The sequence below is a fragment of the Mesoplodon bidens genome, assembly GCF_964165515.1.
Source record: "Mesoplodon bidens genome assembly, chromosome: 6".
Classification (NCBI taxonomy): domain Eukaryota; kingdom Metazoa; phylum Chordata; class Mammalia; order Artiodactyla; family Ziphiidae; genus Mesoplodon; species Mesoplodon bidens.
In genome coordinates this window covers 13,495,893-13,517,454 of record NC_138162.1, presented here as the reverse complement: position 1 = coordinate 13,517,454, position 21,562 = coordinate 13,495,893, and the positions used below count along the sequence as shown (strand labels likewise).

General features: G+C 52.9%; 1 protein-coding gene across 4 annotated transcripts in view; it reads left to right on the top strand.

Moving 5' to 3' along the window:
• The window catches only part of GSN (gelsolin), a 56,857-nt gene that overhangs the window by 9,424 nt on the left and 25,871 nt on the right, over nucleotides 1-21,562 (top strand). Inside the window, exons 1-3 of one of the 4 annotated variants that reach the window (XM_081236927.1) lie at nucleotides 2,545-2,634; nucleotides 19,521-19,591; nucleotides 20,964-21,168. In XM_081236927.1, coding sequence (XP_081093053.1) covers nucleotides 19,568-19,591; nucleotides 20,964-21,168 — 229 coding nt within the window. In that variant the 5' untranslated portion in view covers nucleotides 2,545-2,634; nucleotides 19,521-19,567. Of the gene's footprint in view, nucleotides 1-2,544; nucleotides 2,635-19,336; nucleotides 19,469-19,520; nucleotides 19,592-20,963; nucleotides 21,169-21,562 lie in introns of those variants that run through there. The other 3 variants (XM_081236930.1, XM_081236929.1, XM_081236928.1) reach the window with 3 other exon arrangements.

Genomic DNA, 21,562 nt, shown 5'->3' with positions numbered 1-21,562 from the left:
CACATGTGTGCACGCATGTGATTTACCAGTTTCTTCCTTCGATGAATCTTGAGCTGTGGTGACCCTAGACTAGGCGCAGGGACAGCCAGGAGCAGGTCTTGGTCTGATGGGGGAGGCTGACTTGGAGACAGACCATAACAGTGTGACAGGGGAGATGGGTGGTGGCTCAGAGGAGCTCAGCCTCACGGGGGAAGTGGAGGTTAGAGGAGAGTTCTTGGAGGAAAGCTGGGCTTGATCATGAGCGGGAGAAAAGAAGAACAGGAGGGATGGAAGAGATTTGGGAACAGAGGAAACAGTCTGTGCAAAGCTTACGGGAAGATTCAAGGAACAGAGTGCAGCTGCCTCTGGCTGGAGCTTGGAGGGGTGTGGGTGGAAGACAGGAACTGATGAGAGCTGAGGCTCAAGGCGCTGATGGGGGCAGATCGTAAAAGAGTGTTGAAAGGTTCGCTGAGGATCTTGTGCTTTACCTGGGGGCTGTCGGGGAGCCATGGTCGGGTCTGAGCAGAGGAGTAACGTGGTCTGGGCTTGCTTTGTAGGCGAGGAGAGAGGAAGTGGGAGGACCAGGTAGGAAGCACTGCAGTATCCCAGGTGAGAGGCAATGGTGCCTGGACCAAAATGTTGGCAGTGGGGGTGGGGAGAAGTGGATGCATTAGGGTAGAACCAGCAGGCAGTTTTGTAGCTGAGAGTGACAGAGCAGGGAAGGCTGAAGAGGTTGGTGCCCCGGTGTCTGGCCTGGCCCAGTGTGTGCATGGTGGGTGATGGTGCTGATGCTGAGATGGAGAGCATTGAGGGTGAAACAGGTGGCACTTGGGAACAAATGCAGCACTGCGGGTGAGGATGAGCGTGAGATTTGGGGGTGTGTCAAAGAGAAGGGGGCTGGATTTGAAAGGTTTGTCCTCAGGGAGTTAACAGAAAGTGGGAAGTCATTAGTCATTTGCAGGAACCCAGCTCTACTTTGATCTATCCCGTGGAACTGGGAAGTTTCTGTGGAACTCTTTGAAGAGGGTCCATGGAGGTGGCATTTAACTCTAGGTCATGGGGCCCAGATAAGCGCCCAACCTCTTTCCAGATCCCTTGCTATGCACTGGTGCCACTGACAATGCAGAAATCCACAGGAATGTCTGGGCCATTTACTGTCAGCTAAGAATAGGGTTCATTTGTGTCTTAATCCCAGGAGCCTGCAGGGCTCCACTGAATTTGGAATCTTGGACTCTCTCCCCTTGGCTTGGAGAAGTAGGTTTGGGCAGAGAAATTCAGCAGTTCAGGCAGGAGCGAGTGTGCTCAGCTGCTGCCTGAATGTGGATGAGCTGTGAATGAGTCTGGGAGTGAGTTAGGGTGACGATCCAGGTTGTCCCTGAAAGTGTGGGAGCTGAAAGACTGGGCTGCACGATCTACTCTGGGGCCAGAGTAGGCAGGCCCTTCGTTTAGTCATCCAGCATATACCCACTGGTCCTGCTGTTTGCTAGGTCATGTGCCAGCGCTGGAGCTTCAAAGGCAAAACAGTCTAATGGAGCTCACAGTCTGATGGGAGAGAAAGACCCGTCACCAGATAATGATAATACAGTCTTAACAATAATAGAGCAATGCTAAGCATAGAGGTGGGGACATGGCATGTGAACAGCTTGGGTCCGCAGTCTGCACCAGTACAGGATGAGAAAGATATAATTTTTAGAAAAAGGCTTAGAGATTAATCTGATGAATAATCAGAGTAAGCACATACACTGTTCAAAACCCTAGACATATTTTATCTCATTTAATCCTCATAATGAGCCTATGGGGTACGTTCTAACATAATCCCTCTTTTACAGAGAAGAAAACTGAGACTCAGAAGGATGAAGGAACTTGGTTAAGTTACATATTAGTTAAATGAGGGGCCATTTTTGTCTAACTCCAGGATCTTGAACCACAGCTCTGAAGTTGACCATAAGCTAAATTCAGTCATGCAATGAGGTTACCTTCAACGCTCGTGGGACTTTAGACTGGATTAATAGAGGCATGATATCTAGAATGTTGGAGGTGAGAGTTCTGCTTGCCCTGCCCTGGATAGATTTCGGCTAAATGTTTAATTCTGAGCCTTGTGCTGTCAGTAGGGTTCATTTGAAGTAGATCAGGGAAGCAGGGGGAGGGAACCAGACACCTTGATCTCAGGAAGAGCTGGAGGAAGAGGGGTGTACAACTTGCAGAAGACTTGAGGGGCCCAGGGTCACTGTCTTCAAGTCTCTATGGAGACATTGGGAAACAAGGTGGCAGACCTGTTCTGGGTGACCCCAGAGGGTAGAGTTAGGACTAGTGTATATGAGGCATAGGAAGAGAGATTTTAGCACATCCTTGTGACAAGCCTTTTAACTAGCCAGACTCTCCAACAGAAGGTCTTGCAGCCTTGGCAGGAAGTAAGTGCCCCATTGCTGGAGGTGTGCAAGTAGGGGCTATGTGACCTTGGTGTGGAGGGGGGTGGGGCTTGGGAATGAGTGGAAGTATCAAATGGGGCTCTGACCAGATGACCTTGAGCCCCTGACCCTGGGAGTCTTGGTCCTTTCTTTACAGGTGGTGCTGATAACCCCCTGTACTGTGCTTCCGCCTTGGTCCCGACACCTCCCGACAGGAGCAACCCTCTTCAGCCAACAGCCCTGCAAGGTAGGTAGAGCAGTGCAGACACCCTGGCGTCCTTCTAAACCTAGCCCTGGCTGCCCAGGGGAGTCTGGAGGGGACTGTGGAAGCAGCTGCTGGTCGCCAGAAGTGGATTCAAAGGCAGTCCCCGAGGTTTTTCTAGTAAGGCTCAGCGAATGTTTCTGCTCATTTCTTCATTTACCCCTCACGCTCCCTTGAGAGGGAGGCCAGGCAAGGGTGATCCCGTGGGGAAGAGGCAAGAACTGGGCTGGGTGCCAGGGCTCCTGGGCCCCGAGCCTGGCTGTGCTGCTTGCACGCTGGGTGACTGTGGGAAAGCTCTCTCCCTCTCAAGGCCTCTGTTAGCGCTTCTGTAAGAGGGTGGACTCCCGTGAGGAGGAGGTGTAGGAATTCTTTGGAGAGGTGAGAAAAGCTGGGGTACAGCTGCCAAGGAGGATCCAGGCTTGTTGACCACAGGAGGAGTGAGAAGTGTGAGTCATGGGGAAAGTGGATGAGTCATACCCACCTGGGATGGCCGGCAGGGCCGGGCCCGCCTGACTATCAGGTTCACAGGTGACCCGCTGTAGGAGGCTGAGAGGCAGGGGGTGGAGTGCAGGGTCCTCTGCTGCAAGCAGGAGACCTGGTTCAGGTGCCAGCTCGGGTCTCGGTTTCTCTGCCTATAAAATGGGTGCATTGGTCTCCCCCACTCATGTAACAAGGTTGTCGTGAGTACTGCACAAGCTCATAGATGCTGAAGGGCTTTGTGAGCTGTGGAAAGAGGAAGGATCAGCACTAGGGGAATAACCCAGCTTCCAGTGTCGGAACAGAAGGAAGCGAGTTTGTGATGGCAACCGTGCGGAGAGCCTGGAAAACACCCCTCCAGGTCATGATATCACCCTTAGCTGCCAAAAGGAGAAGGGGCTGAATGCCTCAGGGCTTACTCATCCTTGCAGCCCAGCTGGCTTCCAGGGGGTGACACGACAAGCCAACTGCAGCTGGAGCAGTTCCTCTTTCCCCAAGCTTAGATGAAAGGGTCTTCCGATGGTCTCCAGAATGCTGTGTCCTCAAAGCTGGGGATTCCTACAAGGCCTGCTGGATCCGGAGAGGGGGACTTGTCCAATTGTAGCCGCATCCCGAGGGTTCTAGATAAAGGGGCATCCCTGATGCTGCCCAGATAGGAGGGATGGGCGCCGTCTTGGTTCCGATGCTCCTGATTTTGAGGCTGAGCCCTGACAACTCCCAGAGCCGAAGTGCCTCAAAGTGATCTGTCACCAAAAAGAGAGTTATGCTGTGTTAATGCTTTTGGCGACAATGACACAGGGACCATCTTCTGCTTTCCCACTTCTGCAGAAGTGAGCACCCACCGAGTGAGTACCTGTCAGCTGAGGGCTTTACGTGTTCACCCCTTCCCTCCTCCATCCCTGCGCTGTACCCTACCTCACGCCCATCTCTGAGGGGACCGCGCCGGTGACCTCTTCCTTGTCAAAATCCAGTGGTGTTTCCTCCGCTCTCCATGTCCTACCTCTCCAGAGCCTTGGATACCTCCTCCTTCTAGAAGCTCTCTCTTCTTTTTGCTTCTGGTGGGCTGCACCATTCACTTTATCTCCTACTTCTCTGACCTTCCTAGTCAGGGCCCTGGTTTTTTTCCTCAAACATTCAGCAGGCTTCTGACTACTTCTTTTTTGAGTTACACGTATAATAACATAGTTACTATATATACTATACTAGAGTAACGTAGTTCATTCACTCGTTCATTCATTCATGCCTGCATTCACCTGACAGATATTTAAGCCCTGGACTGGGTGATGGAGAATCAGCAACGAACGAGATTTTTCCAGCCCTCATGGTCTTACAGTCTTGGGTCTTACATACATTGTTATACACATAACAGATTCATTCTTTCCTCAGCTATGAAGGAAAGGACCAGCGTTATGGGAGCATATGGGATTGGGTGGGTGTGATGGGATCTTGTCTGGACAGATGCGGGAGGCCTTCCTGAAAACCCTCAGACCTGAAGAAGAAGTAGAAGGTGGCTGGGTGGGTAAGGACAGAGCCCCAGGCAGAGGGAACAGCCTGAGTGTGGCCTTGAGGAACTGAAAGAAGGGAGCACGACGGCATGAGTGTGGCCTTGAGGAACTGAAAGAAGGGAGCACGACGAGAGAAGGGCCCCTGGAGACCAGGCAGCACCTTGGTCCTGTGGGCCCTTGGGGACCTTGGTTAGGGTTTGGACTTTTTCCTAGACCCGTGGGGAACCACTGGAAGTTTTAAAGTAGGGGAGAGGTTTGCCCCGATTTCATTATTAGAACCCTTGAAAGAGAGAGTCACAAGTCCCACCCTGGTGAGCCCCGAGGCTGTAGTTTTTGGCTCTTCCACACTGTGGCATCCTGACGCTGTTCCTCAGTAGAAGGCTTGGTGTTGGGCAGCCCTGAAATGTGTACTTCCCAGCATTCTCTGGGCTCCTTGCATTTTTTTCATTGCTGAACTTCTGCACTGGGGAGAGGAGGTGAATCAGACCCTGTCCTGCCCTGGGAGATCCAGACGTGCAGTGGCTGACGCCTGGGGCCCTGGGAGCCGCAGAGGGCTTCCCCCTGAGTCAGGCGCTAGGCTGAGAGGATGGGCATTCCAGGCCAGGGAGGTGCCCGTGCAAAGGCTTGGCCCCCTGGTGGAACCTCTGTGCTTGGGGACTAGTGAGCAGAGTGGCTAAAGCAGGAGGGTGGGGTTGAGGTGGGGAGACTGGGAGAGCGCACATGGGAGAGGCTTTGAATGCAGGGTCCCGATCCTCTGGGTGTCAGGGAGCCGTGGCAGGTCTTGAGCTGAGGAGTGGCTTGAGCAATGGCATTTGAGAACAATCAGTTGTTGGTGGGAGGCAGAGGGGAGGGCGGATCGAAGAGGCAACGCTGTGAACTGGTTGGAGAGAATGAATATCACCCGGTGAAGCCTTGTCAGTCCCGCCCACCTACACACATACAGTAAAATGCTCTGTGCCTCTTTCTGTTCTGTGCCCTGTTGGGTCATTCCCCCATTGGCTGGCCCTCCTGAGCTGTTTCGCTGGGGTTTGGTTACACCCTGGGCTCCAGGGGCAAGCAGGTCTGAGCGTCACTCTGGCTCTGATTTGCTATGTGCCCCTTGACCTGTCCTTTAACCCCTTTCAGCCTCAGTTTCCTCATCTGTGAAATGGGGGTGATATTAGGGTTCTTGAGGATTGATGATGGGGAAGTAAAGTCCTAAGCATATGCCTGGTACCTAGTGATGGCTTGGTTATCTTTATTTCCCTGTTGGTTGGTAATGGCCCAGGTCCTTGTCATGATCTGCCCCTTTGGGAGGCCTCCTCTGTGGCCATAAATCTGTAATGTGAACTGGAAACAAGGTGTCCCCAGAAGCCCTGAAGGGAGCCTATAGTGGGATGCCGAGCGGTTTGGAAATGCCTTTACACTTCCCCCACTGGGATGTGGCACAGGGCTGGGCTCCGAGAGCTGGACCAGCTGTCTTTTAGCACCAGCACTCAGCACAAGACCGGCCTATCATGGTTCTCATAAATACTAAACAAACAAAAAAAAATTTTAATTAAAAAAAAGTCATAGACCTCAGGCATCAATCTACCAGCACCTTCATCTTATGACTGAGGAATCTGAGGCCCAGAGAGGGATAGTGACTCCTCCAAGGTCACCCAGCCCTTCAGTGGCATGGCTTGGGCCTGTCTCAAGTATTTATTGCAATTCTAATTTTTAAAATACTGACAATTTCAAAGTTCCCAAGTAGACTGGGAAAGGGGTAACAATGTCCCCTAGACAATTCTGGGGGACACCCTGGCTAGAAGGGGCCCAAGGATATCAAGTGCAACCTCCCAGTTTACATTTGGGGAGACTGAGGCCCAGAGAGAGGTAGTGACTTGCTCAGGGTCCCCAGAGAGCGGAAAGCAGAAAAGCAGTCACAAGGCCCATTTCCAACAGCCTGCAGCAGGTGGGTGGGCTCTTCCCCCCAGCCCACTGCCTCGTGTTTAAGAAAGTGAATTAGAGCATGAACAATAGTGTCCTGAGGAAGTTTTGGGTTTTAACTGTGTCAAGGCGAAGGAGCATTTCTGGAACTGTGTGCCTGTGGAGTTGGGCCTGGCACAGCTATTTCAGACTAAGCCACAGGGCCCTATTTATAGGCCGATGTGATTAGGTTGATGTGGTCAGGAGAGGCCCGCCTGTCCTCTGCCCAGCCCAGCTATGGTGGAGGAAGAGGCCCTCAGGGGCAACTCTGACCCATGGATGAGTAGCAAGGGATCTAGGGTCGTCCCCAAGGCCTGCTTGGAAGAGGAGTTCCAGGGAGGCCTCAGGGGAAGTCCCAGTCCTGACTCCCAGTTCATCTGCCAGCCAGGCCCTCTGCAGAGATGAAACCAGATCCGAGCCTATTCTCTCCGGGCTTAAAAAATCCTCCACTGCCTCAGATCAGGCCAGGACCCCTAGCAGTCAGGCCCCTCCAGTGTTTACCCACCAGGTCTTAACCCCAGGCATGCCTCTCCAGTGTTTGCATTTTCCAGTGGGGGCACACCTCCGAGCTTTTGCTTTTGCTGTTCCCTCCGCCTGGCGTGCTGGTTCCCTGTTCCCCAAAGACAAACCTCCATTCATCCTTTAAGGCCCTGCTCAAATGCTCCTTTGTGGTTCATCAGGCCCTGGGTGCTTCCTGCCTTGTGTTCCTGCTGCCTAGAGCCATTTGGGTGAATACCCAAGTTCATGTGTGTGCCCCACTGGGCCGGGGAGTCCTGAGGCAGGGCCTGACACAGGGAAGAAAGGAGAAAAGCATGTGTGGTTGAGCCCCTACTGGGCCATTGACCTTACACGGTTTATGAGACAAGATCAGCATGCCACGCTACGCAGTAGGTATTTTTAAAAGGAATGAGAGTAATACTTTGGAGTCAGATAGCCCTGGGTTTGGACTCTGCTCTGCACTTCCTAACTGTGTAACTTTGGGCTGAACCTTTCTGGGTCTCAGTTTCCCCATCTGTAAAATGGGCAGGATGCTAGCCATGAGTTTGGGGGAAGCATTGTCAGCAAGACACAGCTGAGAAGGACTTATCATGTTGCCTGGCCCACATTGAGCTTCTATGTGCAGTAGTAGGTGTTATTTACTCAGGGGAAACTGAGGTCGGAGCAGGGAAGCGCCTTCTCTAGGGCTCAGTGGTGGAGAGGAAAGACAAGTCTTGGGGTCCCAGCTTCCAACTCCACCCTGTATTCTCCTCCCCTACCTCTTTTAACCCCCTGGGCCTCTTCTGTTCCCCAGATCGGGGAAAGCTTTGTTTGGGGATTGTTTTTACTAAGAAGTTTCCTCTCTGGTGCCACTGGATGACTCAGAGCCCTGAGTCACCAGGAGGCTGAGGGCCAAGGAGGAGAGGGGCGGGAGGAGGAGGGAAGGAGAGAAGGAACCAAGAAGCGGCCCCAATTCCAGCCCAGGCCCTCCCACTGCTTGATGGACTAGATCTGGCAAGTCCCCAGTGCTGCCTGGCCTCAGTTTCCCCAAGTGCGAGAGGAGATGTTGGGCTTTGATGAGCGTTTCCCAGTCCAGGTTGAGCCTCATAACCCCAGGTTCCCAGGCCCCACCCCGAGCTATAGACAGACGCTGGGCGTGGGGTTTTCAGGAGCTCCCCAGGTAATTCTGCTGCACACCTAGTCTGCAGAGGTGTTTGGGAGCCATGCGGCTCATGGCTGCTTTCCCCTGGGCCTCATAGGGGCTGCTCAGCCTCTGCTTGACCGTCAGCACTAACTCACGGAGAGCACTTTTCTTGCTGAATGCCTTGGCGGAATGGTGCCCGGCAAGCCCATGGGCTTTAAAAAACAAAAACAAAACCCAGCTTTATTGCAGTATAATTTACATAAATTGCTGGAGTAAGTTTACATATAATTTGCAGACTTACACTAGTGATGCCAATGTCACCACAATCCAGTTTGAGAACATTTTTATCACCCCTCATCACCCCTAAAATGTGCCTGTGCCTGCTGGCCAGCAATCGGCACACCCACCTCCTAGCCCACCACTAATCTACTTTCTGTCTCTCTGGATGCCCAGACCTGTGTGCAACTCCCAGCTTCACCCTTTCTGGCTGTGTGACCTCCTGCAGATTATCGCCCCTCCCTGAGCCTTGGATTTCTCCCCCGTAGGGGAGGAGGCGTAGCCTCCTTGTAGCTCATTGGTTGAATTGGACTAACGTGATAGAGTGTCTGATGCACAGTAGGGGCTGGGGTCGAGGGAGCCTGGTAGGCAGCACACAGGATGTGGTACGGGTATGCGGGCACAGTTGTAACAATACAGCAAACATCTGATAGACTCACTGTGTGCCAGGCACTGGGCTAAGCCCTGTAATTGCTGTATCTCCTTCAATCCCCACGACAAGACTTCTTAGGTAAATGTCAATATCATTTCCATTTCATAGCCAAAGAAACTGAGGCACTGAGAAGGGGAGTAACTTTCGCAAGGTCGTGTAGGTAACGGTGGATAGTCCTAGGAGTCTGTCCCAGAGCCTGTCTTCCTTGACCTTCACACAACAGATGGGAATCATGGAGCAAGAGACACAGGGTGTGAACCCAGGGCAAGGTGTATGGCACACACTTCCAAGGGACAGGGCCTGCGACAGTGGACGTGGGATTCAAAAGATGATAGATAGTACAGATCCTCCTTCACTTAAAATGGGGTTACGTCCCAATAAGTTGAAAATATCTTAAGTCAAAATGCATTTAATACACCTGACCTACCGTGCCTTCACATGTCATAGCTTAGCCTAGCCTACCTTAAATGTGCTTAGAACACTTACATTAGCCTACAGTTGGGCAAAATCGAACACAAAGCCTACTTTATAATAAAGTGTTGATTATCTCATGTAATTTGTTGAACACCATACTGATGGTGAAAAAACAGAATGGTTGTCTGAGTGCAGAATCGTTATGAGTGCACCGGTTGTTTCCCCTGGTGATCGCGTGGCCGTCTGGGAGCGGCCGCAGCCCAGCATCACGACAGAGAATAGTACAGCATATCGCTAGCCCAGGAAAGGTCAAAATTCAAAGCACTTTTTTCTTTTAAGTCTTTATTGAATTTGTTACAATATTGCTTCTGTTTTATGTTTTTGGTTTTTTGGCCATGAGGCATGTGGGATCTTACTCCCCTACCAGGTTTCTAGGGAATGTGTATTGCTTTTGCACAGTCGTGAAGTCTGAAAATCCTAAGCTGGACCATGACAAGTCGGGGACTGTCTACACAGAGTACATCACACAGCAGAAGTGACATGGTGCATGGTGCGTGATCCAAGGTGTAAGTGACATGGGACGCAGCACGTGGACTGTGCACCAGGGTACACAGGCAGGACGAGGTATGAGGAACACAGGGTCTGGTATGGGACACAGAGAACACGGTGTATGTGATGCTGGGCGTGGTTCAAAGTATATGACGCAAGGACAAGATCCCCAGGGTGTAGGGTTTGATGTATGGCAACGGGGCACAGAGGGTCCTTTTTTCATATCAGTGCCTGGGGCCCCAGCAGGAGCCAATTTTCTCCTCTCACAAAGGCCTGTCTGGTTTGTCTCCTCCTCCTCTCTGCCTCTTTGGATGCCAAAGAGTGGGAGTGTCCCAGAGGACTGGAGCCCAGAGTAGCCCCCCCGACCAGCTCAGACAGGGGTCAAGGCTTGGGGCCAAGTTCATGGCTCAGGAAGAGCCTGCCAGGCCCCCAAGTCCCCTATGTCAGAGGCAGCTGTGAGCCCCTGTTGGCTGGGCTGGAGCTGGGTAATTTTCCTCTAAGCCATCTTCCCTCCTGCTTCCCTCCCTGGCTGCCACTGCGGCTGTGAGAGCGTCTTAGTTGCGGGGCTTAAGGGAGAGAGAGCCGCTATGGCTGCTGAGGCAGAGGAGCCCATCCCTAGCAGCTGCTGTCAGAGTGGGGGAAACGGAGGTGCAGGTGCAGGGGGGAGGTTATGGCTCCCGCGCTAGCATTGCCCAAGCCCTCCTGGCACCTGACGCTCACTCCCTTACCTTGTGTCATCTGCACAAGGCCTCCAATAGCCTGATGAGGAGACTGAAGCTCAGAGAGGCAAAGAGCTTGCCTGAAGTCATACAGTCAGAGGGACAGCTGAGGCTAGACAACCCCCCCCACCCCGCCGCTCTCTGGGAGGCAGGAAGTATAGAGGCAAGAGGTGTCGCAGAGGGTGTCGGGGGGGAAGGTGGAGGGGGGGTGTCAGTGGGAGATGAGGCTGCAAGAGCGTGTAGGTACCAGATCCCAGATGGCCTTAAAAGCCAAGCTTAGGAGTCCTGACTTCTTTCAGTTTGCACTGGGGTCCGTGGAAGGGTCTTGAGCAGGGAATGATGCGATCCCTGTGGATAAAGGGAGCGTCGAAGGCACTGAGGAAGCTGGTGCAGTGGTTCCAGAGGAAAGATGGGAACCCTGAACCAGGACAGTGTCTGGGATGCAGGAGAGGGAAGTGAGTGTAAATGGGGAGTATGTGGGGTTGAGCGTCTCTGCTCTGGCCTCAGCCCTTGTGTATGGCCTGGTGGGATGACTCTGGAGTGTCCCAGAGAGTTCTGGAAGCCCTCAGAGGGCTTGATGATGAGGGTCATTGGGCAGGGGCCTGGATGGAGGTGAGGCTGGGAGTACACCCGGGGAAAGGAAACAGCACTCATTCCGGAGCCCTATCACGTGCCAGGCACTGTGCTTTGCGGACTGGATCTCATTTATTTCTTCCAGCTGGTTACGATTATTCACTGAGCTGGGAAAGGAACAAAAGGGTTCCAGTACTATACCTCTGTTTATGTTTAAGGGGGGAAAGTGCGTTTTAAAAAGCCTTAGTAAAATTAAAGGGATTAGTAAGGATAAAAAATACCTTTGAATCTCTGGTAGTTCTATTGTAGTTAGAAGTTTGAGATAAATTGCAGAGAATTTCTAATCATGCTATAGCATTTGGAGTTTTTCCATAACTGGTTTTTACTAGTGTCAAGTTCCAGCAAGCCTGTGAGATAGTCTGGCTCTTCTATACCCAGGGACACAGGTTCAGAGAGGTTGAGTCACTTGCAGGGTCACCTAGGTAGTAAGAGACAGGGCTGGGATCGGGCAGTGACTCCAGAGCCCTTGTTCCTTGGGGTGGGAGGAGACCAGAGGAGAGGGGAGGGCATCATAAAGAGGTTTGTGGATGGGGTGGGAGGCAAGGTGGGCTCTTGAAGTGCTGGCTTGAGGCCCCCTCCTAAGAGGCCTTCCTATCCTTGGCACCAGCCATCCCTCCAGGTCTCTGGGCCTTGGCTGGGACCCTCCAGTCCCAGACCCTGCTTTGGGTGCAAGGATGCAGAGATAGAAGTCAAGGGTGGGTATGGGGGCCAGTGGGCTGTTCGTTTCCGGGGCCTGGACACATGCCGAGGGGTTGTCTTTGGGTGTTGCGTTTATTGAGCGCTTGCTGTGTGCTAATAAGCACAGGGCTGGGAGCTCCTTCAATCCTCCTCCCAGATGACCCCCAGGGTAGGACTCATCACCACATTTTATAGAGGAGGAAATTGAAACACTGCAGAAGGGCCATTGGCCCAAGTCCCCCCCCTGAGGTAGGGATTTGGGCTCTGTCCAAACTCAGCCTGGATATTATCTTGTCTTCCCTTGGATGGAAGGTTGTGCACCCCTCACCCTACTGGTCATTCTTGGTATCCTGAGCCCACCTAAGCTCTGCCCCTGCTCCTGGATTCTGGACACTCTCCTCTGTCCTGAACCTGTCCGCTTTGTGTTTCTTGGAAGTTCTGCCTGCAAGGTACAAACTGACACCCGGAAGATGGGCTCCTGCTTACAGGAGGTCTTGGCTGTCACTGGCTGTGCAAGGCTTGGGGACAGAGAAAGGCTTCACTCGGAGCCTGCAGCAGGAGGGATATGTCACCGTCTTCTGAGGTCCTGTCATTATTGCTCCCATCATGGTGATTATTGGCCTAAGGAGCTGGGTCCTGCCGAAGGATGAACTTGATCCCCAGACAGACAGGGGGGGACCTTGACCAGATGCTCAAACATTGTTTGCCTTTTGCTGTTTCTTTCAGAATCTTAAAGTCCCAGGGCCTGAAATGTCCTTAGAAATGGGCTGGTTTGCTCATCATCTGAGTCCCCTTGGCTGGGTCACCACTGGGCCACTCATTATCTCTCTGCAAGAGGGGGAAGGAAACCGGCATTTTTGAACTGTCTTATGCCAGGCATGGTCCTAGGATCTTCCACATTTATGGTCTCATTCAGTGATCTCCACTCACCTTTGAGAAAAACATTTTAACCCCGATTTTATACATAAGGAACTTGAGTGTCAGAGAGAGAGAGAGACAGAGAGAGAGAGGGACGCTTCCTAGCACCCAGCAAACAACCACCACAGCTTCCTCTATATGTGCATATGCTAGGCCAAGCACTGTGCTAAGCCCCAAACGTATTTTTACCTTACAACATTCTCACAGCAACTCTGGGAAGAAGCAATTCTAATCCCTATTTTACAGATGAGGAAATTGAGGCTCAGAGAGCAGAAGCCACAGAGCTACAAGTGGTAGGTCGGGATTTATACACAGATTTTCCTGTTGGGAGCTCTTTCCACAATCATGCACATTGCTTTTCTCTCTGTTGGAAAGCCTTTCCTCTGTGGAGCAGGGAGCTGCCTCCTGTGGCTTTTGCTGCTTCTGGCTCTGGTTTGGGCCCCGTAGGCCCTGCTGCCCTAGGAGGTTGGCAGGCGGAGACTGTTCCCATCTTCCACTGGTCCTGCACCGCAGTGCCTGTAGTTGGGCCTCATTGTCCTGCTGCTGATTTGTGTTTGTGCCTGGACTCCCCTATCGGTGGGCTGTGGGGTGCCAGAGGGGCTAGGATACAGCCGTTTGCAACCTCAGCTGCTGGCCTGCCAAGCTTCCCAGGGCCACTGCTTCCCCAGAGAAGGGGACACCGACTTCAAAGTGGACCCTGGCAGGAAGGCCACTCACACCCATGGCCAGATCTGGCTGCTTCCAGGGCACAGGCTCAGGAAGTGGCAGGGTTAGTCCCTCTCTGAATGTCCTGCCCTGGCTCTCAGCACTAGGTGGGGTTGCCTCCGAAGCTGGGATAGAGCCAGTGGCTTTGGTCCCAGGGATAGTCAGCCTCTTGGAGTCCCACTGGCCATCTCCCCGACAGCTGTCCACACCCAGGGTAGACAGGGCCAGGGCAGAGGTCCAGCTGGCCCTTACAGGGCGCCTTGTCATGTCATGGGCTCAGACCTTACCTCTGGCCCAGGAATGGAGACCTGGGTTCCAGGTCTGCTCTGCCAGGTACTTGCTATGTGATTCTCAGAAGTTACACTCTTGTTCTTGGTGTCATAGTCTACAAAGAGAGGATGGACTAGTGAGCGTTGCTACAGATAAGTCCTACTCTGTGCAGTGCACTCCAGCAGTCTCGCTCCTGAGCTCCCAACTGTCCTGCAACTGGGCACTACTGTCCCTTTTTACAGATGAGTGACCCAACGCTCAGAGAGGGAAAGCAACTTGCTCCAGGTTCCATAGCCCAGACCTGAACTCAGGAATCTCCTGTGAAGTCTGTAACCTTTCTCCAGCACCACCACACTGCTCTCACGTGGCACATGCTGAACAGAGGCCTCTGTGCAAAGAAACCAGTTCAAAAACTGGGCACTAACTTTTGGGAAGCTTCTACTGTATGTCGGGCCCTGGGCCTCCTCACTGCTCTGTGAGCTGGGTATCATTCTCCCCATTTTATAGATAAGGAAACTGAGGCCCTGATCACAGGAGCTGAGTCTCCCAGATTCTAAAATGTGTTCTTTCGAGTCCCCAGGGCTCCCCAGACCTCACAGAGGCCCTGTCCGCTTTCACTGGGTTTCATAACTGCCTTCTCTGTTTACTGCCTGTGGTCTCATTTAGCAAAACCAGAGGGGTGGGTATTCCCAGGAGGACCCAGAGCCCAGCAGTGACCCAAAAAGCAAACTAGCTCTGAGAGAGGGCTTTCCATGAGTAGCCGGCTGCCTGGGGATCAAGAACAACAGTGTTCGGGGTGAAGAAAAAAGAACAGGGTGGTGTCTTCCAGGGCCAGCCAAGGCCTTTTGTACATCGAGGCCGGGGGCGGAGGGTGAGGCTGCCTGCTCCCTTCTCTAGTGACTGCCTTGGGAGGTCCAGGGAGACACAGAGGCTAACCTAAGGTCACAGAGGAGCAGGGCTGGAGCTGGTGATGGTGGTGGGGGGGGTTGGTCCTGGATCCAACTACAGGGGAGAGATGTGGGCTGATGCTGAAAGCCACCTACTGTGTGTAGCAGTAGGCAGGAGCCTGGAACACCCAAGATTAGAGGTCAAGGGGATCTCTGAGGTCCAGAGGAGGGCAGGGACTAGGGCGTACTCACATAGCGAGTGGTGGCAGAGCCAGGCTGCCTCCCAAGTACAGGAGACCGTGCCTGACCTGTGTGCCCATGAGTGGCACAGAGTGTAGGTACCACAGTCCATCTTCCACCCAGTGGCTGCAGCCTGGGGACCTTCCCAGGACAAGCCTCTGTCCTGGGTGCTCACAGGTTCAGGTGCAGGGCTGGAGGGCTGCGACCTCTTCAGCCTGGGAGGCGTGGTAGGGACGGCCACCCCACGGAGTTCGGGCTGCCAGGCTTGGCTTGGGCTTGACTGAGTCAGTGCCTGCAACCCTTTACCTGTAAAGGGTACTGTTGCTCCCTTCCTGCCCAGGTGGGATGGTGCTGGGAGGCCCTGCTTGATCCCCAGATAGAGCTTGGGCACTGGAGCCAGCCAGTCTTGTGTTTGAATCTCAGCAGTGCCTCTTTCTAGATGAATGACCCCAAGCAAGTGACTGAAACTCCCTGAATCTCTGTTTCCTGGTCTATAAAATGGGAACTTTAATACCTATTTCCCCTGGTTGCTGTGAGGAGACTCAATATCAGACACTGCCCATCCCTTCCTCCTTCTCTTCTCCCAGAGACGTCTGGATCCAGAGGTGAGGTGGCATGCTGCCATCGGTGACCACCGTGCCCCCTTGTGTAGTTCAGGGGCCCTGCACTGTCTCATTCAGAAGGACCTGTAGAGGCAACCTGGACCAGTGCTCCCATTTTACAGATGGAAACCCTGAGGCTTAGAGACATGTCGGTTCTGGATATGGTTGTAGAGCCAGTATCTGGGAATGCTGGGCTAGGAATGAGGCTTAGAGTCAGAGCATCAGGGCCTACCCCATCTTTTGGGTATCTGGACCTTGAGGCCCAGATAGGGACAGTGATTTGCCCAAAGTCACCCAGGAAGTCAGTGGCAGAGGGAAGCCTAGCACTGGGTGGGGACCCTTCCTTTCTACCTAGAAGTTTTTCTTTTGCATTTAAGTCCCCCCACTGGCCCCTGCCCCCACTCTTGCCCTGAACTCATACATCCTCTTCCAGGCAGGGAGCAGCATAAGACCATGTCCCCATCACAGTCTCCACACATCACTGCCCTATAGTGAGAGTTTCTAGGCCATGGGCTCCCCGAGGGCAGGAGCTGGGGCCTGTTTACCAGGTCTCCAGCGCTGAGGACCCAGGCTCCAGAGCTATGTGACAGGCAAAGCTGCAGGCAGGGCCTTTGTGATCATTAACCAGGGGCCAGTGACCCTGGGCTAGTGGTCAGTGACCCCTGGCATTAAGGCCAAGCCACAGCAACCCTCTGTTAATCACCAGCTGAGAAGAAAGTACTGCTCAGCTGGGCCAGATGCAGACTCAGGTTCATTCGGGGGACGGGGATGACAAGGAAATTTCTTCTTCCTGCTTGTTTGGATTTTCCAAATTGTCTAATGAGCAGGTATCATTGTCTATTTTAAAGGTATAATTTCTAGATCAGTCTTTTTTTTTTTCTCGGCCATGCCACGTGGCATACAGGATCTTAGTTCCCCGACCAGGGATGGAACCCACGCTCCCTGCAGTGGAAGCGCAGAGTCTTAACCACTGGACTGCCGAAGAAGTCCCCCTAGATCAGTCTTTTATTAAAAAAAAAAAAAAAAAAAAAACCAAAACAACCCCAAAAAAACTTCATTGGATAAATACTTATAAATAGTTTCAATCCCTATAGCACATAAAAAAAAATTTTCACACAAGTATACTGAGGTATAATTTAGATACCATAACAATTCACCCATTGTAAGCAGACGGGACTATGATTTTTAGTACATTTTTCAGTTGTGTAATCATCACCATAATCCAGAGTTAGAATGTTTTCATCACCCTAAAATGTTCCCTCGTGCCAATTGCAGTGATGTGGGTGCTTAACCCCAACCTCTTATCCCTTTCAAACAAACTGGCTTGACAGTTTGGTGTTTACCCTCCTCGATTTTTTTAAGGATGTATGCAAAAACAGACACCCTTATAAAACAGAGGAGAGGAGTCACATTATAGTTATTGTCCAATTTGCTTTTTGCACTTGGAGATCTCTCTGTGCTTATTGAGCGCCTACTATGTGCCAGGCACAGTCTGCACTAGCTTATTCTTTTTTCACAGCTGCAGAGTGGTCCATTGTATGGCGGCTCCATAATTTGTTTAACCCGGACATTTGGGTCCTTTCCAGTTTTCTTCAAACAATGCTTCAGTGAACATCCTTGCACATATATTTCCGCGTTCGTCTGCAAGTGATACTGAAGGAAATGGCACCGTTGTCTCATTACATGTTTCGAATTTGTGGTCATAAATTGCTCTCTAGAGAGGGGAAACTGGTTTATACTTCCATCAAGAGCATATGAGAACTGTGGGGTTTTTATAATCCTCGAAATGCCTAAGGAGAGGGAAGAGCTCTCTGAATTTAGGCCAGAGCTGATCCACTGCAGGCTCTGCAGGCCCAGGACTAGACATAGGGCTTCAAGAACTCGGGCATCTCTCTGTGGTTCCCCACAGACACTGGGATAAAATTCAGACTCTTCAGTGTGACACACAGGACCCTGTGACCCCCGCCACCCTCTCCAGCCTCGTCTCTTCTTGCTCCTGTGTTTCAGACAGGACCCCTCCTCGGTCACTGCATGTGGCCTGCATTTGCCCTTTGCCCATGCTGTTCCCTCCCCAGAATGCCTCCTCTTCTCAGCCTCCCTCCTCCCTGTCCTTCAAGGCCCAGGTCACAAGTCCCTTTGTCCATGAAGCTTTCTTATAATCCCTGCAGTCTGATTTGTCTTCTCCGTGTGTGTGTTCATTTAACCCTTTATCTGACCCACAGTCCACCTTAAATGGGAGGAAGTTGTGTGTGATGGAAGGCAAACTTCAGCCTGATTAGATAGAAACTGGGCTCCAGGAGGAGCTGGGGCGGATGACCAGAGCTCGTGGGGAAGGGGGATGGGAACTCCCATTTACTAATTGTCAGACCAGCCATTTTCACACAGAGAGACTGGTTTAATTCTCAGCAACCACTTTATACCCATTTACTAGATGAGGAGACTGAGGCAGAGAAGAAGAAAGTAACTTACACACAGTGGAGGTGGGAATCAAACCCAGGTCTCCAGCTTCTCCATTCTCTTCCCTGTCATTGCATTCCCTGTTATTGGGAAAGGAGGAGATCTGGGATGCAAAGGGAACCTGGAAATAGAGAAGCTGGGTCCAGCAGAGTAGTGAGAGGGAGAACAGAGGGGCTGGAGAAGGTGGGAAGCAGGCCTGGGTGAATCCGAATAGCACTTCTAACCCAGTGACTGACTGTAAGCCTCCAGTGGGAGAGTGAGAGATGGGAAGGGAGCCTGGGAGAAGGGCAAGAGGCTTGACTCCTTGACTTCCCCAGGGAGAGTCGATGGTACCTAAAACTGAAAAAAACAAGAACAAAACCAAAACTAACAGCCCCCCCCCCAAAAAAGAGAAAAAAACCCAAACAACAAGGGCTTGTTATTTAAGACGTGAAGGCAAACACTGAAATCAGCTGAAGGAAGAAGACAGAAGTGTCTGGTTGCCCCAAGGTAGGAGTAAGCGGGGTTGAGAGGCAAAACTTTGCATAAATAACGTGACTTTAGGTTTTTATCAAAACAATCGTTTACAAAATAAAAACTTTTTTAAAAGGAAGGAAAGACGGGCAGTCTTGAGTAAAATAGAATCTGCAATCTGAGAAGTTGAGAGATTTGCCTGCCCCTCTCTGTCTGGCTTGTTCAAGGGTCCAGTGAAGGTCAGCCCCCTGGACTGTGTGACAACCACATGCTGGGGACAGCCACATGCTGCCTAAGTGCGTCGTCCACTCAGAGCACCTGGGGTGAAATCTTGGCTTTCATTTCCTCGTAGTGTGCAAATTGCTTGACCCTTCTGCGCTCAGTTTTCCCCTCTTTAAAATGGGGCTGTCGATAGTACCCAGTCTGTCAAGGATGTTAGCATGTGTCAGTTTTCATATGAAGGGGAAAACCTTCAATAAATGTTAGTTCATGGTATTTTTTTTGCTGGAGACGTTAGGGGTGGAGAGGGGAGGGGTCTTGCATGGATCACACAGGAGGCTAAGATGGGTGAGCTCCCTGCCATTCTTACGTGTGCCCATTTAGTGTGCACTGAGTTAGTGCCTGCTGTATGCCAGGTCCTGTGCTTGGTCTCCACCCCTGAGCTGGGGTGAAGGGGTGGCAACGCCCAGTTGGATCTGTCCGGGTGGGAACCCCGAGGTCTCTAAAATCCAGGCCAGATCCCCGCCCTTCCCAGGTCCGCGGGGGCCCAGTCCTGCCCCACGCCCTGGGGCCCAGCCCTGCCCCCCGCCCTCCCTACGGGGCGGTCCCCAGCTTGGGCGGGATGGGCGGGCGGCTACTTAAGGTCTGCGACTGGGGAGGCCGAGGCTGCAGCCCAGGTCTTCTGCCGCCGTCGCTGCCATGGCTCCGCACCGCTCCGCGCTGCTGGGCGCGCTGGTCCCGCTGGTCCTGGCGCTGTGCGCGCTGTCGCCGCCGGCCTGCGCCGCCACCGCGTCGCGGGGGGTGACCCAGGCGCGGGTGAGTGCCCGGGGGGCCCCGGGGGGCTCCCGGAGTAACTCTCTATTGTAAGTTCTTGCAGATACAGCGCTAGGAAAAGGGGAGTAATTCAGGTCTAGAATGGAAAAACTGTTTTGTTGCTTTGTAAGTATCTCTTGCTGCTTCCGGGGCTCCGGTGGATGGGGGTGGGAGCCTCAGGGCCCTGGCTGTTTCCCTCCCTAGAGGCTAACCTCACCTTGGCCGGATTTCTTTTTCCCTCGGTGCTACCTTCTGATTTCTTACCCATCTCTGCCCCCAGATTTCTCCTCTTCCTTGCCTCTCCTTCCCTCTGCCTCATTTCTCTCCTCCCCTCTTCTGATTTCTTCTTGCATTTCAGAGTCCTCTTTCTCATCTAATTCCTCTCCGCCTCTTCAGTATTTTCCCCCTCTTCCCTGTATACTCTCACCTCCGCCTGCTTACCGTCCTTCCTGTTATTTATTCTCCCCTCTCTGGTACCTCCTCTGCCTTGTCTGGTTTCTCCTCACTCCTGCTGTTCTTTTGTGTTCTCCGTCCCTCTGCCTGAGTTCTCCCATCTGTTTTTTTTTTTGACTTCTTCCACCAGATCCGGCCCGAGGTGACCTGCGCCTGCTGATTTCCACCCTCTGACTCCAAGCTAACCATCCCACTCTGCTCCATGTCTAGCCCCAGTGCATGTCTGACGGCCTTCCCCCATCCTTGACCACCTCATCTCCAACAGGCTCCTGCAGACCCCGGCTGCGTCCTCTCGCCTTTTCCAAGAAATGGAATTTGGGGGGTGGGGTTTTGGGGGCAGGAGGGAGGAGGCAGACAGCGCAGGAGGCCACTTGGGCTCAGTCATCTAGGCCCTTCTTGGAGGTGTGGACATGGACATGGATGGGGCATGGGAAATCTTCCCACTTCCAAAGAGGAAAAGCAGACAGGCTGTGTGACCTTAGGCTAGTCCCCTTCCCCTCTTGGGACTTCCATTTTCCTGTCTGCAGGGTGGAGTTGGATAATGAACTCTCTGAGGACCCTTCTAGTTCTAAGGACCACTGAGGATGCTGGAAGGGAGCAAGCTGAGCACCTGGCGACCCCCAGATTTACCATTGCCATCTGAGGGGTCTCCCCACGGTCCCAAAACTCGTGCTCTTAGAGCATGGGCCAGTTCCTGCTCTGTCATTTCCTAGCTGGGGGTCCCCGTCTTCACCTCTCTGCGCCTCGGCTGTTGCATCTAACTGGCACTAAGAAAGGAAGAGAGAAGGGAGGGAGAGCTTTCTGTCCCCCCATCGCCAGGGAGCTGAGGAGGGGAGACAGATGCTGGCCACGGACAGGGTTTGGAGCCTAAACTCTGCCCTGTTTGCTCACTCGTCGAGCAGGGGTCATAGAACGGGGTGGGGAGAGTCAGCGGCTCAAGTGAGATGCCCTTGGTGCTGGAAACCACCCTCCCTCGTGCCCCGGGGTGGGGTCTCTCCCCGCCAAGGCCCCTGCCCTCGCTCAGGCTCCTCCCCGTCTCTTGCAGCCCAGCAGCATGGTGGTGGAACACCCCGAGTTCCTCAAGGCGGGGAAGGAGCCCGGCCTGCAGATCTGGCGTGTGGAGAAGTTCGACCTGGTTCCCGTGCCCCGCAACCTTTACGGAGACTTCTTCACAGGCGATGCCTATGTCATCCTGAAGACGGTGCAGCTGAGGAATGGGAACCTGCAGTACGACCTCCACTACTGGCTGGGTGAGGCTGGCCCCGCCCGAGCCCCCATCCCAGCCCCTCTGCTGTAAAGCACAGACCTTTGAGGCGTGGTCGCCAGGAAGTGCCCACAGGAATTAAGTGACTATTGAGCATCAAGTGTGTGCCAGACCCTTGGTTACATGTTCCCAAGACTCTAGAGCCCACCTGCCTGAGTTCAGACCCTGGCTCTGCCCTTCGGCAAGATATTCAGTGTCTCTGTAAAGTGGACCTGATGATTGCGCTAGACTATCTCATAGGACTGTTGTGAGGGTTCAACAAGCCACTGTGGCACACAGACTGGGGGTGACTTGGGGACCCTGGACCCCCTGCACAGCTCCAGCCACACTCCAGTTTGCCCTTCAGAGTCGGAGCCTGGAGTCCTGCCACGGCTCTGCTG